The sequence below is a fragment of the Opisthocomus hoazin genome, chromosome 10, assembly GCF_030867145.1.
Source record: "Opisthocomus hoazin isolate bOpiHoa1 chromosome 10, bOpiHoa1.hap1, whole genome shotgun sequence".
Lineage (NCBI taxonomy): Eukaryota > Metazoa > Chordata > Aves > Opisthocomiformes > Opisthocomidae > Opisthocomus > Opisthocomus hoazin.
Window position 1 is genome coordinate 26,467,672 of NC_134423.1, and position 19,025 is coordinate 26,486,696.

General features: G+C 39.4%; 1 protein-coding gene across 2 annotated transcripts in view; it reads left to right on the top strand.

Moving 5' to 3' along the window:
- Nucleotides 1-19,025, top strand: part of MCTP2 (multiple C2 and transmembrane domain containing 2) — a 105,945-nt gene that overhangs the window by 65,824 nt on the left and 21,096 nt on the right. For both annotated transcript variants that reach the window (XM_075431833.1, XM_075431832.1), the window contains one exon: nucleotides 16,670-16,792. In XM_075431833.1, coding sequence (XP_075287948.1) covers nucleotides 16,670-16,792 — 123 coding nt within the window. The remainder of the gene's footprint in view (nucleotides 1-16,669; nucleotides 16,793-19,025) is intronic.

The following is a 19,025-nucleotide window of genomic DNA, read 5'->3' on the forward strand; positions in this document are numbered from 1 at the left end:
GAGACGCACAGCAAAGTAAACACATGTTATTTGCAGCTCTTTCAAAAATGCAAGAACAAACAAGGACAAAGTTAATAGGGAAATAACCACTTAGAAGCTTGACAACACAATAAACAAGATTCAAAAAGCAAAGTTTGAAGCTTTGGAGTCGGGGTGAGACGGAGCTGAGCAGAGATCAGTGCAAATACCCCTTTTAACTTTGAAAAGGGTAGGTGGTCATACGTTCCCAGCTCAGGGGTTTTGGGGATTTGCTTTTTACCAGTGAAATGTTCCCAAGTAAAAAGAAAAACAAAGCTGTGTTTTGCAGCTGAGGAGTAATACTCATTTCCTATGGGCCTGCTTAACAAGGCGCTTACCCTATGTAGAGAGTCCCTTGCTTTTGTGGTTGGGGAGCTTCCTCGTAAATTAAGTCTGTGCTGTGCTCGTATTTTTGAGCGATAGTAGCGCTTTCTGTGCCGTGTACTCAAAACTTGCATGCATCACGTGGGAACGATTCCCTCAGGCCAGGTGATGAGAGACATCTAAATCACTGCCTCTCACTGTTTAATTGCATTATGTTGTTCTTAGTTGCCTTTTAATACCTTGGTTGTGTGTGTTAAACTATATAAGCAAAGTACCAGTCCTGCTGGAGGATAAGCGTCTGTGCAGCTGGTCAGCAGGAATGGGTATGCAGGCATCCAGCAGAGAATTAAGGCAATGAATTAAGGCCATGAGAAAGAAATTCAGATTTGTTACATTATATAGATGTATCCCTAGAAGGTGTCTGTATAAAGATACACGTACCTATCTAGTTGTCGGTCTCCAGAATTGGGTTAGAAATATATAATTTTCATCCATTTGGCTATCTAATGACAGCCCACGAAGCCAAGCCCAAATTTGCAAACATTTTGTGTAACTGGAAAAAAAAAAACAACAACCCACCCTAATGAAAAAGGGCTCTTTATAGGTAAAACCTGAACTAAATGCATCCCAAACAGCTCTGACTGCCTTTCTGCTCGAGTTGCGACCTGTTGGAGCACTCTGCTCGGCGCTTGCATTTCCAGCTAATTTGATATCGCCCTTTTTTTTTTGTGGTTGAAGCTTTGTCATTTGTTTCGAAGCTGTCATTTTTATTAGTCTCCCTGGCTGATCTTTTTGGGCTCTCGTCAGGTGGTGTGTGTTCTCCATTGTCTGCCTGGGCTTGGCAAGCTGTAGGGCCTTTTATTGCCATATGACGTGGGCGTGCTTGCAGCAGTAGCCTGTAATTATACCCACCACAGGTGACAGTTACAAGAGAGCTTTGGTAATAATTTTAGCTGCCTGATCTGATGTTTACGAAGAGCAAACCCTCTTTGTGGTCTGGCTGGAGTTTGCTATATTGTTTTGTACTTTAGCTGTTTGATTTACGAAGCTGCCCCCCCCCCCCCTTTTTTTTCCCCTCATATATAATGACTTGTGGCTTTTGAAGTTCTGAAGTTTTATAAGATGTTGTTGTTGATCTTACGCCATTTTATACATTTGCTATTTATTTTTTAATATCTTGTATTTATTTTGCTTTGTCTGGCAAGGTAAAATAGCACGCTTGCCTGTGGTTGGTTTTATTTGTATATTTAGCATTGCTGAACTCCTGTTTTCTAACCACACATGAGCAGATATGCTGTCTTCTCCTAGTTGTGAGGCTAATCACAGATTAGCATTTAATTATGGTTTTTTGTTTTTGGCTATTATTTAACTGTTTTATAAAAGATCAAATTTGCTAGCCATGAAGGCAACATTGGTTCCTTTATTCTTGATGGAATTGAAAAACTTGCATATGCCAAAGTTGAATTTAGCTCGTGATTCTTACCGTTACCTTACAAATCTACATCCTGATGTTAGGAATTTGCCACAAAAGGTGCAGGAAAGACTGAAGTGCACACTGCCTGAAAACTGGCTTCTTTCTCTGTTGGTGTCTTTTTGAAGTTTTAGATTCTTTAGAGGAACTTCAGATTAAACATCTCGACCATGTTCTGAATTTGGGTGAAAGCAGTAATTTGTAATTGTTATCAATTGACTGGTAGGTTGAAAAACGAGAGTAGTTTTTCTATAACCATTTGCTAGCTTATGTGGTCCTAAAGAGATGATATTCCATATCAGGATCCAGACACTTATTTTCCCAATTTGCCTGTTGCCTTTCCTCAAAGTTCACTTTATTCATAGATTAGAAATTGCGTAAACAAAGATTAAATTAGTATTCTAAGTTTAATGAATGCTGTATCTGTTTGAGACTTATTAAGCAGGAGTGGGAGAGAGAAGCTGCTTACCCACTGCTATTGGAAATAGCGGAGTTTGAGAAGCTTATGTGTAAAATTGCCAGAGTTTGGCATGGATTTGCACTGTGCAAGCTGTATGGAAAAAGGCACACAGCTCAGTCCAAACAACAGGAAAAAAAAAAAAAGGTAGGAAACCCATGGTATCTGTTACGAAAAAGGTGTGTATTAGGAAGTGAAATTAAGTAAAATTCTTTTACCTTAGCGTGCACTTTTTCCCCCCAGAACCCCAGGTGTATTAATTTTCTTTCAGTCAGGATCTGGTAGGTTTTGTCTCATTATCGATATATATTCCTTTGACCTGGCACCTCTTGGAAAGTATTTTAAAGCACTTATTTGTACAGGAAGATTGTAGATGTTGACTGTTATCATTGGTGGAGCAACCCTATCCTTATTTTGTGGGGTTTTTTTTCCCTTTTTTTAAAAAAAGAATTTTTAAAGAGGCAAATCCTTTATTTTTAACAGAGATGTAAGCTTAGAACAGTGCATTCCCTGAAATGTATAGTTAGTTCTTCTAAAACGAGGGAGTAAGTAGAGACATGTCCGTAGGTGGTTTAAATCACTGTACCTCCATTAACTTCAGGAACCCGATGTTATTTAGCATCAGTTAAAAATCTCCTTCCTCATTTTGGGGCAAACTCTGCGTGGGTAGGAGCAGCGGGCTTGCTGCAGGGGAGGAAAGTCCTGTAGGTGGCGATGGACCCTCAGGAATGAGCCAGCGCCGGCAGTCGGGCTGCTGTCAGATTTTTTTCTGGCAGGTTTTCTTTCTCTTGCTTGAACTATTTTATTTTTAATTTAATTCACCCGTTCTCTCAGCGCTAATCTAAGACTAGTTGCAGAAATCTTGACAACTGGAAGAAATTTCCTATTTCAAGGTAATGCAGCATTTTGGTTTTATGATGGAGACAGATGCACCTTGAGGGGTTTCTCTTAAAGCATTCTACTTCTTGTAGGGCTTTATTTTTCTTTTTTTTTTAATAAGAAAGAGTTGAATCCTTTGCCAGGTCTGAAATAAAAAGGGATTAGTAGAGAAGCTACAGAGCAAATACTTTTTTTTTTTTTTAAAAAAAAAAAAGTCTGTTCTCTATTAGTTTTACTGTTCTTCACTAGCAACTGAGATGTGCTTTGACTTAGAGGTGAGCCTTAAGCAACCAGGAGGTTCTCAGGTGGTTTAAGGACAGCAATAAAAATAAATATACCCTAAATCAGAGTATGTCCTTTCTTTTTTTTTTCAGCATTCATTGGAAAATAAAGCTGGAGCAATGGGATAACTATAAAATCCCAGAAATCTGATTTTTAAAAAAAGTCTTTACTAGTAATTATTAATAAATTTGACTACTTCCACAGTAAAGGATTACACTGGTACCAGTAGCATTAGTAGAGTTTTGATCACTTCGCCCACCACTTTGTGAAAATTAAATGTATTAATCTGAATTGCGACATCCACACTGCAGTCAAGTTTGGCTTGGTTTCAGGTGTTTTTTTGATTTTAAAGACAATGCTGTGATTTTGAGAAGTGTTAAGAAATATGTAGAACGTGCAGTGTTTTGTCCTAGTCTAATATGGTGATTTATTTTAGCCTTAACATTACCCAGGTAAAGTCAGCGTGTTTCCTGAAAGGTGAACATCACATGTGAGCAAAACTCTCCAGTAAAACAGCCTTTATTTACTCTGTTAGAACAGGTTCAGAACTTTTTACTTGCTTTCTGGGAGAAGACGCTGTCTGCTGGACTTTCCCTTCGTCTGTTAATGGAACGGAGGAGCTGCACAGCTCTGTATCAAAGCCAATTGTCAACTTTCATTAGATGTAGGCTATTGTTTGTTCAGATTAGCAATAACTGCATTACACTTTGAAGGTTTGTTTGTTTTTAAATATACTGGGTATATATGACCTTTTTGACATTTGTGATGCACTTGGCTTGGCAAATTTGAGATACCCATTTAAACAGCAGCAAAAACTATTTGTAATGCAGGCACTTCACAAAAGGCACTTTTTGTAGGTCTGGAAAAGTAAAACAAAATCCTGCAGCTAATGCAAAGCATTAATAGATTCGTATAAAGTATTGATAGCTAGCCCTGTACCTCAAATACATTTTTGGGGGAGGGGGGGAAGCAACTGAGACCCAGTGAGACTGCAGCACCCGTTACTTAGCAATGGGTGGGAATCCAGTTAGCTGGTTTTAAAACTCCATTATGCATTGTCCATATGAAAATGGTTCAGATGTGGCCTCTGTCAGAATGTGATGGCAAGGAAGTCTAATTCCATTTAAAAATTGCACCAAGCAAATTTTTCTTAAAATGTTTAGAATGTTAAAGGGGAAATTTTTGATACATAATTGATACAGTGATATTACCTTTTTTTTTTTTACCAAACATGCCTATCAGGAATTAGATGATGACTTGTTCTAGCAGTTAAGAAAACTTCCCCAGATGCTTCCGTGTACACATTTGGGAAAATAATTTGCAGTGGTATATTTCAATTTCCTTAATAAACTAGACCTGTCTTCCTAATTCCCTTCCCTCAAGTCCCTCCACAGGGGTTAAGAAATAAAGTATTTTGAAATTATTATCAGATAACTGCATCTATGAATAAAAAAAACTAATCTATGTTTTTTTTAAAAATAGATTTATATTCCAAAGCTGGGAAATAAACAGTGGTGGTAGAAAGGAAATATGACATTAATAAAAATGAAGACATTTTGCAGAGCTAGTCTGGATTTTTTAAATCTTTTTTTTTCTTTTTTTCTTTTTTTTTTTTTTTTTACTGTTTTCTGGGAAGTGGTACTTCTGTAGCAGCATGCATTGCAATGGCTTTCCTGCTTTCTGTTTTAAAAGTTGTATGAATACTAGCAGAGGTAGTGATCCTTTACTGCCCGGTGAATACTGTCTTACACACTGATACCTATAGTAACACATACAGAGGGGACTATGAGATCAAATGCTCTGGTTAAAAAGCCTTAGGGAAGCATTATGTGTCTGAGGTCTGATCTATTGTCTGGGAGGTCGGAGAGTGTTAATGCACTCTGCAAAGATTAGACTCCCTCTCTAATTGCTCCAACACTTCCTTAAAGGATTTAAACAGTCAGGAAAGGTGATGCTCCTTGTCAATTTTTGTCTTCTGACAGCCGTTGAAGTTTATCTGTCTTTCCGTGGAGACCACTAGATCACGTAAACCAGGTAGTGTCAAAAGCATGAACCCTGAATTAGGACCGAGAGCAATGAATGCCATTATTTACAGCTTCGTTATTTCAGCTTTCAAATACTTTAAAGGTTGGGGACAGGATCGCTCTTACATGCCGTGCCATTTACATTTGGTGATGGGAACTCCTAAAGTCCCACGAAAAGTTGGACTCACCGAGTTTGATGGAAAAGTCACTGTTTCAGTTCTGAAATGGATCACGTTATTGTCTGCATCCCTCAGAGCACGGCTGGTGCTTCCCCACCGCATCTCTGCGGCACGGGGTCAGTGCACGCGACAGCCCACGCTGCTGTATGTAATACTGCCGATTTATCCAAGTGCAGTGCTAACTCTGAGTTACTGTGAGGCACTCTGCTATTTACACCCAAAATTTCCTTTCCCTCCTTAAGTCTGAAAAGGATTTGATTTCCCTTGGTTCACAGAGCCTAAATCACGTATAAAAAAATATTCAGAAATCTGGTAAAGCTCATGCAGGAAAGTTTTTTTTTCTGCTGCTAACCAGCATGTCCACACGGGCAAGCACCTGACCCCCATCGCTGGTTTTACAAAGCAAAACAGAAATGGGTCCAATGGATCAGAGCCTCTTAAAAGAACCAGGTTGTTACTGTGCTGTCTAGCTATTTGAAAAATCAGTTTGAAGCACCAGTCTTGTTGCTGGTTTAGAGGAGTAACTTGTTATAATGGCTTATGTTTGCAAAGGGTGCTGCTTTTGCTTGGAAAAGACCTTTAAGCGCAAGGGATGAAAAAAGGCGAATGTTACTGAGAAAGGAGAAGCACAGCTCAAACCCCGGAGAATTTGGAAGATTTAATAATTCTGCAACAAGGCCGTGGTATCCTAACCTTGGCAGTAGGGTAACGTTATTGTAACAAGAGTGGAATTTGACCCATCTTTTTAAAAGTGCCCGCTCCTGTTTCACAGGCAGATGTGAGTGCGTCCTGTTTCCCTGCAGCTCACACAACGTGCCAGGTCCTGCTGAACAGAGAGCCATCCTGTAGTTATTTTTTTTTTGGTGGATGAGAAGCTTTTTCATTTGAGATAGTGTCTGTGTTTTTACTAGTCTCGTAGCATCTAAATCTGTTGGTGTATATAATCCATTTCACACATATAAATGTATAAATATGACCTATATAAATATACATATATTTAATGCTTCTTTTCTAGACTCTGAGCAGATGACTAATACAGCTGTTCAAAGGAGAAAAGGACTTTTTTTCTCCCCCCCCTCTTTTTTTTTTTTTAAAAAAAAGCCCTCTTGGCTCTGAATCGGAAATTGAGGAGCAGAATTCATCAAGTGTATTCTGATCGTTCTCACATGGGTAGTTCCTCCTTCCCTTCCTGCATAGCATGTTCCTTTGCACTGTTGCTATATTACATGAAATGTTTCATCTGTATATAAAAATTAAAAATTCAAACAAAAATCTGGCCCACACGAAGAACAGGCCCTTTGGGCATATGGTTCATTATGCATATTCGTTTAATTACTAAAACACTTGGGATGTCTCTACTGCCCTTGCTTTCAACTTGTAAAGTTGGATCTGTTCTGCAGCACAGAATATGTTGAACAGGCATGTGTCATAAAGGACTTCAGTTTTCTCCTGCTAAAAACTCTGTATAGTGTTCTTGGCTGCATTGCTACAATTTACAGAATATTAGTTCAATCCACTGCATCAAAACAGCAGTTTGGGATCTCTTTTCCCTTAACACCTTCGCTAACCCCAAAAAGGCAAGTTTTACAGTGGTTAGTTCGGAGTTGCGTTTAGCATCGAAGTAACGTGAGACTAAGGATTTAGATTTCAGGCACATTCCCACAAAGCACCTAAAGCCGCACGTTGAAGCTGTATAACTTTTATTAGCTAAGAAGGGATCGCTGTGATAGTGTGACTTTAATTGATTTTCAGGGCAAACAGGTGGTGATGGTTTAGGCATCCCCTAGTCTCCTGCCATTCCTAATTTGGAGCTGCACATATAATAGCTTTATTAAAATAAACAATCTTCTGGCTTTAGTTTTACCTGAACAGCTGCCTGAAATTGCAAGGGTCTTGCAACTTTTTTTTTTTTTTTCAGTGTTCTGTATTTTGGAAAGCAAGATGCTATAGGTCTGCTAGTGGAAAATCTCTGTTACATAGTCATGCTGTCAATACTTCGGATTTTTTTTGTGTCACTGCTGTTGTTGCTAGCTTATAATAGTAACATATTTAGGGTGTAATTACTGTGAGTCTCCCAGTCATCTTCATGCATTTGTTCTGTAATGCAGCAATTTTGTCACACTGCAGATGATGAACCTGCTGAAATTGTTGAAGTGTGGTGTAATCATTCTCACTGTTCTTGGTGTCCAGTGCGTGTGTCAGGTGTGGGGAGGGCTGGGGTTCAGGTATGATTTTTGCTCTCCTCTTGACTGTGGGAAATGAATCTCAGGTAGATAGAGACCACCTGGGCTCTGGCATGGGGCTGTGGTGGGGAATCCCACATAAGCATAAGGGAAGAGAATAATCTGAAATTCTGTGCCTGAAAGGATGTCATCTCACTGCTTTGTACGTGCTTTGTAGGTGTTTTTGGATTTCTGATTTTGTTATCTGGGTTTACTGGGACAATTTTTAATGTATTATTTTTGCTCTTTCTGCTCTGCTTCAGTCTGGAAACATTTCTTAAGGACTGGAGGTTTTGGAAAAGAGGGTACCAGACAGTTTGTAGCATTAGTGCATACAAGCATCTATTTCTCATTTACGTGGGTTTACTGAAACCTGGTTGTTTTGTTTTTTTCTTTCATGCTATAGCTGGAGACTGCCAGGGAAGTAACCTTATGTGTGATCCTCCTACCACTGAACACTGAATTAAGTCTAATTAAACATACTTGCTTTAATAGAGAGCCCTTTTCCTTTACTCATTCTGATCTAATACACACTATGAACGTGAAGGAGGAAGTCATTAGAGTAGTTTAAACATTTTGTTTAAGCCTCCCATTTGCTACCCGTTGGAACCCAATACTGAGAACCCAAAGTTAAAAATCACTTCCACCAAATACTCTTTCCACCGCTGTACAATTACGTCACCATCTGACCCTCACTGCTAATGTTTCTCACAATGTTAACAAATATGTCTCCAAAGTAAGTGGACATTTATCAGCTTAGCTAATGATAAATTTTTTCATGACCCTTTTAAGGTGTTCACCTTATCCAGAATAAATAAAATTAACCTACATTTTTGCCTCCTTTTAAATAGCACAGATATTTTTTTCTGACACGTTTTGGAAGAATTATTTACTGTAAGACCAGGCTTTTAACTCGCATAATGCCTGTCTTCCCTGCAAATAGATCATAACTTTCTATATGAGAGTAATTCCGTAATTGTGACCCTGCTGATAAACAAACCAAAACAGTAGAGATAAAAATGACCGTTTAATTTAGCTACGATATAAAACAACTTTTTTTTTTTTTTTTGGCATGCCATCCCCCGCCTTTGTTTTCGGATCTTCCCCCGTTGCCTTTGTCTGTGATAGTTACCGCTTTAGAAATAACATGCAGATTTATTCCTCCGACCCACTCCCAGTGGACTACCCCAAAAGATAGAAAACTGTTGTAATTTTTTTTTCCCTGTTTTTTCAATTTTAAACTGTATTGCTTGAGGGTCTAAACTGTATTTTACTTGGCACAGGAAATGTAAAATACGTTAGATAAAAGCATGAGGGAAAAATTAGACTGGTCAGCATGCTAGCAAACAGCCATTTCTTCAGTGTCTGCAGCCTAAAAGGATTTGAAGTCTTTTACTCTAGAACTGTTGTGTGTACATAAATATAGAACCCCAAATTTGTGGTGTTGTAGCTGATTTTGTTTCAATTAACCTTTTTTGGAGTTAGAAAGTGCCAGCCACAAGAAAACTGTGTAGAGGCAGCTGGTAGACGTGCAGTGGGCTGTTGGGGTCTAGCTGTATGTGCAACCCCCCAAGACACAGCCCCTTTGCCGTTGAAGATCATCATCCACTCTGACCAGTTGGACAGGTAACCTTCAAGTAGCTGGAATGCAATGTAGAAATCTTAACTTACGTATAAATTTAACAGGTGAGAAGTTCAGTGAAACAAACTTGAACCGAGCAGCTCTTCCCTGATGCCTCATTAAAGAAAGATCTCTAAGGATCTTGTTTTTAATTTCCTAGGCTGGCTAACCTCATTAATGTAACCAAAATAATCAAAGTAAAGGAACCCCCTTGCTTTTTAGTTGGTTTGATTTTATTTTCTTGTGGTTTATCTCTTTCCGATTCCAGGCATTGTTTTGAATAAGGAATAAACCTGTTGACATGTTAATGACACAAAGGTAATTCAGGATCGGAGTGCAGACATTTTGTAAGTCTTTGCAGTCTAAAGCATAGCGTCCCAGCCTTCCCTGGTGGAGTTACCAACGGGAGTGTCCCAAGAGGACGGTGGAGAACAGATTGCAATATTTTCAACTCTTCTGATTTCACTGCGACTTTTGCAGAATAATGTGCTTTTTCTTAAAACACCATTTCTTAGAGTCCTGTGATTGCACATGAATCACAGCTTTCATTTAAAACACAAATGAGTTTCTACTTCCTAGCAGCAGCAAAGAAAATGAGATCCCTCTGAAGAGTCCAAACCAGACAGTGATAAAAAAGGCCGTAACACATATTGACTTAAACAGTGTGAGATGTTTTGTGTGTTCCTCAAGGATTTTTTTTTTTTCAGTAGTTTGTTGGTTGTTTTATATCTTATTTTGTTGGGAGTGGGGAACATTTTGGTGTTTTTCTTTTCTTTTTGAATGTCCAAACTGGTGTTAAAATTGTGATCCTGATGGGTATAGTTCCTTGCCTCCTTTGTTTGAAGGCAGTCCTTTTCCTTGTTGCATCCTCACAGTAATGTAGATTGTCAAGCACAAGTGGGGTGTCTTGGGTTTTTCTCCCCTTCCCCTCACCCCGGCCACTCTCAGCAAGCTGCAGCTGGGACAAGCAGGGTTGGGATGCTTGGGTGTGGCAGCAGGACACGGCTTTGCAGTGGTGTCGTTTAACCTACGCCAGCAGCTGAGGTGGGCAAACATGGCCATGGTGTTTCTGTTACCCAAGGCATCTGCTGAAAACGATTCAGGTAAATCTACATGATAGCAAATTGTGCAAATGCATCCTTTATTCCAACTTCTCAATTCTGTGCAGTCATTCATGTAATACAAACGGAGTTATTTTGGGGCACAATTTGGATGTTTCGGTTTGGCTTTGGGATGTTGAAGTGGATTTTTTTGTGTGCATGTCTGTTTTTAGATTCCAATTTTGTTTGTGCTTGCAACAGAAAGCTTGTGATTTTTGCCTGTGATACACCCTTAAAAAATTAGTAACTTGTACACTGATGTGTGGAGCAATGCAGAGGTAATTTGTGATGTGGCATAAATATTTAAAGACCTCTATTCCTTCAGGTCATTTTTGATTTTGGTCACTGCCGTTCAATACAGCGCACGTTTCATGCCCCTGTTGAGATGCTCCGCGTTCTTTTGCTGGGGACACAAAAAGCAAATTGAATCTAAAGTAAATAGGTTTCTTCTGACAGTGCCGGTTTATTTAAGTATAATTTCTCTTCCTGCCCTGTTCTTCATTACTGCATCGCAATGAGGGAGTAACTCTGCTCTGCTCGTAACCGACCCCTCCTTCAGCTCCAGCTTGGTGACTGTGGAGTGGCGTAGGAGCACTCTCAGCTGGGCATGGCACAGTACGGGTATGGGAAGGGGAATATTAGTAAAAGTAATTCTGGAATGCAGTGTTGGGAGAGGATCTGTTCTTGAACAAAGAAAAAAAAATCTTTGGTAGCGGGACTTTACTGGGGAATACGTGGTAGGTGACTGCCTCAACCTTTATTTGACATGCCCTGAAGTGGGGCTATGTTAGTCTAATTTCCATAATTGTTATAGGCTTCTTTTTAATATTCTCACCAGTCCAATGCACAAGCCAGCCCAAGATCACAAGCCACATTACTGCACTCCGATCAGGCTGAGCCCACACCATGTACCCACATTTCTGTTAGCATGGGCTCAGCAGCGCTGTGTTCATGCAGTCATATTGCCCATATCTGGAAGAGATACCTCTGTGTGCACAGCTATATATATATATGCATACGCACGGATGTCCAGCTCTACGTGAGCGTGTTCATTCTCTCCTCTACTGTTCTACTCTCCCTTTCTAAAGGCAGGAATAAGTATCTGTCAGAAATAATTTGTTGTCGACAGGCTTATTGCCTCCGAGGGATTCAAATGCCCTTTTGGGGAGCCAGTATCTTATGTTATTGGCTAATATCCTGTATTTTGTTTGAGACCGAATGACTGAAAGCTTCAAAAAAATTGCTAGAGAGTTTGTCCCTGATTATTTAGCTGCAGACATTTCTCGTCTTTTACAGAGTGCATTTGTGCGTACATGGCAACTTGAGGCTGCATAACCTAGAAATAAGTTAAAAGTATGTAACTCCTTTTCTCTGTCAATGAAGGGGAACACATCTTTGTGTCTCAAATCAAAATCTGTGTTTTGGTTTAGTTCAAAACATGACTTGGACATTCACAGCAGTATCAGCTCAAGTTTTTCTTCTGACTTCATGAATTGCATAGACCGTGTTTATAAATTGCAAGGAAACTTTTGATGAAGCTGTTAGTAGCTGAGAGTTCAGTTAAATAGTGTGTGGTTTTGAAACTTGGAGTTCTGAATAATATTTTTCACAGGTCTGCTGATGAGGCATTTCATTAGCATTGGAGCCTACAATGGCTAAGAAAATAACCTTTTACCATGGGTTCCTTGCATGCATTTCATCTCCTTTCACTTGTATTTTTTCCATCTGATGGAATGTATCCCACTCCTTTTCCATCACTGTTGTTTTCCAAGAACTATTCTGTCTCACAACACAGCATCTTTTACTTCTCCATGAAGATTTAGCAGGTCAAAAAGAGCCTGGTTTTTAGAGCTAAAAAAAATTATAATTACTGCATAGAAGAATTACACAGAAAATCCTCTCTAATACTAGGTTTCTAAACCTCTTAAAACTGTTCTATCCCATGACTGGAGGTTTGCTGGTGACAAATGTTTTATGGGCATACTTTAGTAGACACCCGTCTAAAATCTGTTCTTAATAGTCAGATCCTAAATTGGAACCAGAGGGGCAGAAAAACCAGATTTGAAATGTGTTTCTGAGGGTTTGTTTTTACTTTCAGTTGAGGCTGCCTTCTCTCATCTTTTGTACTGCTGTCAAAAGGGCCACTCTCATGGTTGTTCAAACTCCATGCTTCTTGACAGGAACAGTTGGACCCCTCTTCAATGATTTTCAGATTAAACGGCTTCCAAACCTCCAGAGCTTTAACTTGTAGTTATTAGGCTCTTTGAAATAGCAACACATTAATCAGCTGAAATCAAGTGGTCCTTTCTCCAAGGCTGTGATATTGCTGTTCTCTTCTAGGTAGAACTCCAGTCTAAATATTAGTTTCAAGAGCTCTTTTTTTTTTTTCCTAGCTGTGTCTATCTCATTTCTGTTTCTATTTTGATCATTGTTTTATAATGATGTGAATTAAATTGCTCAGTTCTATAACAGGCTTTTATACTCTCAAATTGCATTAAAAGAAGTAATGCAGAAAGCTAGCTTCCACTTGTTGGACTTATATTTTTGGCTACTGTCCTTTTAACTTCTCTGATGCACAGTATGAAGCCCAGCAGAAAAGGTGTCAATGATGCAGTGGATTATGTCTGACAACCTGGTCTAACGATGATATTTCAATGAAACATTGAAAGAAGTATGGTTTGTTAAAACTGGATCACTTGGAACGAGAGCTTGGATTCTGTCCCTGACTTCTGTGATACTGAGCAAGTGATCTGAACCTGTTAATGATTTCATTTACCAACCTATCTATCAGGCAAAAGACAGACTAGGGACTACCAAGAATCGAGAAGATACTGTTCCTTGCAATAGCCATTGTGTACAGTGGGGGCTAAGCCATTCTTGAGTTTTGGCAAAAGGTATTGCTAAGAAAATAATTTAGGGAGGATAATGCTGGAGCTTCTCTCAGGCATAAGGTGTCACACGGGAGAAAATAAATACATGCATGATTGAGAACCTTGTAATTAGGGGAGCGGGTGTCTATAGCACAGGTCTGCTGATCCTGTAGGCAGTGTCAGGGAGCTGCGTGAGAGTTGATAAATAGGACATGGGCCTATTTGGGAACTGCTTTGAAAGCTGATGCTGCAGACTTACTAGAAGGCTGTTAGGATGCAGAAATTTTTTTGCTTTATAAACACCCTCTGAACTTTTATTATGTACTGTATGTTCACAGCAATCATTTCCCATACCTCTGAGGCTAAATAATTTCTGAATGGCTAAATCAATTTGCTTTGTGTCTGTGTTGTGTCATAGTAATAAAAGTTCCCTCTACTGCGGCGGTAGCAGTAAAGCAACTCTTCTTAAGGAGGTGTGGGAGCTCTATAAAAGCATCGCTGTCTGAGTTATAACTCAGCAAATGATTAGCCAGTCAGCATTAGAAAGGAAGCGACGTTATGCCTCAGCTATCAGTTGAGACTACAGTGAGATTTTGTAATTAAGTTTGAAGTTTTATTTAGGGTCTGAAACTTAATAATACACAAAATGTACTGTTGGATCTAAAATCACCAAGGTCTTAATTTTGTATCTTGCCTAAATGACCTGTGATTGCAAGGTTGTATTATACTTGCAACTGAGCAGAGTGATGTTCATATAGGATGGTGACAGATGCACTAAAATTGGTTCAAGTCCTGCAGTTGAATGAATGAAGAGAGGTTCTTCAAGAGCTTCATTGACTCCTATAGGACTTTGCGTAGCTGACTGCCAGTGGAGCCTTTTTGCTGCATTAAGAGAAAACGGATTTTGCTAATACCCCAGGGACATGATGTGAATGCAACCTCCTCCAACAGGCTGGAGAAAACGTTTTGAATAAATACATGGCAATATGAATTTCTGTGAAGGAGTTTACGTAAGGATCAGATGTATATTTATATTAAATGTGCATGTCTATTTTTATCTGTTTAGATATACGTGAGATAGATATCTGTATTGATATGTGCAATAACAGGTCCTTATTCTTTAGAGGGACGTTTGAGGTAGGACAGGAGCTGGTATCACCTTCATTTTGTCTTACAAAGCAAGTAGAGATTTATCCAAGGAAGCTGGAGTAGCTTCAGAGGAACTTGTTCAGGTTAGAACTTTTCATTCATGGAAGACGTTTTAGCTTGGAATATCACAATTTTAGAAGTCTTTATTAACTATAGCCATGCAAGACCTCCTATGAGACAGATCAAGTACCGTGCCTTCTTGGCCAGGATTCTTGTGTTTCGGTTGTCTTGCTTGCAGAAGAAGCGTGGCTGTTGGAATCATTATCACTTCTAATGTTTTTAGTATGCTGAAAAGCAGGATCAAAAAGAAGAAAAAAATCAAAACCAAATCCTCTTCTATGTTCTGATGCTACAAATCAATAGTATAAGGATATAGTGTCTGGATGTCAGCCCATTTTATAAATATATCTCAAAGATTGTTTTACTGGCCTACAAATGCCAAGAACAGAATCACAGTCTAATTCCTTGCATAGCAACAGCTAACATAAAATCAGGTTCACTCTAGAAGATGCAGCTGCAGTTTGGGCAGGGTTATGGATACTCTCATTGTTTCTTGGTTTATGTTTGGCCCCTGGTAGATATTAACTGGCCATTTGTCTGATGTCAGACAAGTCTTTTTGTTTAAAAGTTACGACAGCTGCTGTTTTGTAGGGGTATAAATTCTCACCCTGCTGAATGCAGTGGGAAGTGCTTCTTTGGTACAGTGTGGTTAGACTTTCGGGTCCGTAACGCAAAATACATTGCCATAAATATCCCATTCTGCAAGCACCGGCGTTGCCTTTATATGTCGTGTCTGACATGCCAAGGGTGAAGGGCGGTAGAGATTTAGCTTTCTGTGATCACCCATAGAGTTTTCCCTTTGTTGCGGCTTGAGATACATTAACTGGATCTGGCTCATTTTCACCGATCTGTATTATTCTAGAAGTGTGATTTTTTTTTTTGTCTCTGATCATTCCAGGTTCCTTTAGGGGATGAAAAATTAGATAAACGTGTTTGTGGCTTGTCTTTAAAGGAGATCGTTTAAAATAGCTTCAAGTTACTACCAGCATTAGGCAGTTATTCTGGAAATGCTATGTATGAGTAGAAAAGGAAATGGGATCACAACATGCATTTTATGGGAGTTCTGGATTTAGTTTGTTAACTTTGCATTGCCAACCACTCCAAGTTTGGAGCCTGTTCAGGTATCGTTGGTACTTGTAAGGATTGCAGTTTGGCTTGGTACTGTGTTGTGGGGTTTTTTTTTTGAAATTCTAAGTGCTTTTTAAATCCCTATCATATTAGTTACATGTTTTGCTGATCCAATTTGCAGAACAGAACTTCAGAATTTGGCTTCTGGTTTTGCTATTAGTGCATTTTGGCGGATACCACTCCAAACGCACAAACTCATACCATTTCTGGACAGAGAGACTCCAAGCAGCCAGTGAAATCAGAATATGCTGTGCTGAAAAATGGCAAGGATATGGGAATGCAGACTAGGCTTACTGGATCCAAAATAATGCATCACTTGCAACTAGACCCTTGCCACCTGGATGGTGATGGTCCTTTCTCTGTGCTGCTATGCCAAGAACATAGCAGGATTAATGGTGAAGTTGCATTTGCTGATCGTCCCCTGTAAAGTGACGAGGGAGCTGGGTGGCTCCTGTTGCGCAAGAGGAGAAAAGTCTCCTCTAGCTTGTGAAAGAACCCCTGGCAATTAGAGTTTGATGAAGTGGAGCATGTTTACCTCTATAAGTGGGTCTGCTATGCACTAGCACTAAGGACAAAGGGCTTTCAGGCTTGAGGGGGTCCCGGGCAGGAGTGAATAAAGCCATCAGACTAACCTTGTGTTCATAGCCTTGTACTTCACCAGATACAAGGGCGGAGAAGCTAGCAAGTGGCAGCCTAATGGATTCAAACAGAATAGAGGGAGAGCACGCTTTGCGAGCGGATTTTCTTTGCCAAAATAATAATATGAATGAGGTTAACAGAGATTCAAGGATGAGGTACATAGGGATAATGACTGAAAGGCTTTCTTGTATGTCTTTCTCTTTAAACACTAGTATGTATTGCCTTCTGCTGCTTTATTTCTCGCAGGTATTTGTGGTCACCGTCTGGAGCGTGGAACTGTACATGGTGCCCCTGGCTCTGCTGGTGCTCTTTGCTTACAACTTCTCCCTCGTCACAACAGGGAAGGTCAACAATGCCCAAGATGCCCAGGCGAGTAAAGTGGCAGTAATATTTCTGGCAGCCCCAACTTGAATTTGCCCTTGAGCAAAATGTCAGGCATTTTAATGGTATTAAGCTAGTTGTGTAGCTAAACAGCATTTTTATTTCAAAGTTACTGAAAAGAATCTTCAATCCTCACCATTTTCATCATTCAATTCAAGCAAGAAACCATTCAGAGTAGAAGACAGTGAGAGTGTGTAGGAGAGGGATTTCATTTGCTAAATAACTACAAACATTTTTAACTAAGTTGAATTAAGAAGCACTTACAAAGCAACAAGGCCCTAGAACCCATGCCCCTACCACTCTTGCACTGTGCATCACACTGATGATTCATGATTCACCGAAGAGAAAAGTCAATAGAAGCTGAAAGAGAATTCAGTTGTTTTTAAACCTTGTCCTGTGATCTGAGACTTTAAGTAGTCCTTACTCCTCCTCACCACCCCTGACTTCTAAATGACAAATGTTTTTTTTCCCCCAGAAATTTAGCCTTCCGTTTTTTTAACGTGATCTGGGAGAAAGAAACATATAAATAAAAAAATAATTACAACATATGTGGCAAAGTGCGACTGTTGGGGTATGAAATGCTGTTTCATGTTGACAATTGTCTTTACTTTCATAACAATGGTAATTACAGTTAGAAATGAGAGTAAATTCATGGATGTCCATAATATTCTGGTTTTAAATGTGTAACAAGTTCAGTGATGAAATACAGGCCAAATTACAGCTCCTTTCTAACTTTTGATAAAAAGACGATTGACATGTACCCATGAAGAATACCTTTGCTCAAACAAATAAAGTGGATTTTATACAAAGAAATAATGTCCTAGAATTAGAAAGTCAATAGCTGGTTTATTAGTTTTAGCAAGAAAGTTGCTCCTAGTTCAGTTTGCATCCATTCCTAAGTGGAAAGACTGTTAGAAGATAGGGAAGGCTGCATTGTCCAGACCAGGACATAGAATGGATTGGAAAACAAATGGTAAAAGAACCGCTATTCTCCAATTTCAGCCAAATCCAGAATAATGTAGAAAGATATTGTGTGTCTTCAGTAACTACTTTATTTCAGCAAGAAAATCGGAATTTTCCATGTGGTAGAATCCTAGGCAAACGGGTGTTTTTGTTTTTAATATAAAAGATGATATAAAATAATAACTTACCCAGGAAAAAATACATGGAGAATACGTTCCAGCGCCCATCACTCATCCTCTGGTGAGTTGTTGCATGCTCAAGTGAGGAGAGTCTAACATAAGTCAGCAGAATTGAGCATTACATCGTTCAGGTGGATGCTACACAAGGGCTGCATCTGAAAATAGAAGTTAATTGTAGTAGTACTGAAGAAAGGTCCATCAGCAAGTTGGCCCTTTTCCTGTCGCGTGCCTCCTGCAAGCAGTGCATTGCTGTGAAATTCAGGGGTGCATTTCGCATAAGCAAAGTTACACATCTGCCTAAGTGCTTTGCAGGATTGGGGTCATATGGAACAAGTAGTCAAAGTGCCTTTAATATTACCTGATTTTGTTTTATGTGTGTCTATGATTCCAAACATCTGTAGGTCAAAAATAGACAATCAGGTGCTACCCCTAGTCACATCTGTCCTGCAGATGAGAAAATTCTTCAAAATACCGATTTTTTTTACGTAGTCATTTATTTTTCACTTCTTCAGACCTTGGCTGCATGCGCGCTGCCTTTGGTTTTTGTGTGCCAGCATGCACGTTCCATGTATATAGAGGAATGCAAGCAACAGTCCTTGCAAAAGTGGGCCTCAAATTCTCTCCGATTTCTGTGCTATAAAATGGGGATAACAGTATTAACCTTATGTGCATGATCCAGTTGCCAGGAGGCTAAATTCGTATATTGGTATAAATTCGTATATTGGTAAAATCATTTATGATTTACAGATGGGAACTTCTATAGAAATGTAAACCAGGATCAGCATTAGTTCAGCTGCTCAGGGTATTCCAGAGAGCCAAAGCGTAAATCTGGATGTCTGAGCTCTCAGTACCTTCTGCATACTAGATGCAAGTGCTTTTTTTTTGGGGGGGGGGGGAAGGAGTGGAGAGAAACAAACAACCCCCAACTTCCCAAAACTTCCAAATCCAAAACATCTTTTATTGTGGTTCTCCACATTCTTTGCCTGTTTGCTGTATTTAAACTTGTAGTACACTGATTCAAATGTACCTATTAAATAACCAAGAAAAACTCGAAGGACCCTGTTAAAGGCTCAGCTTAT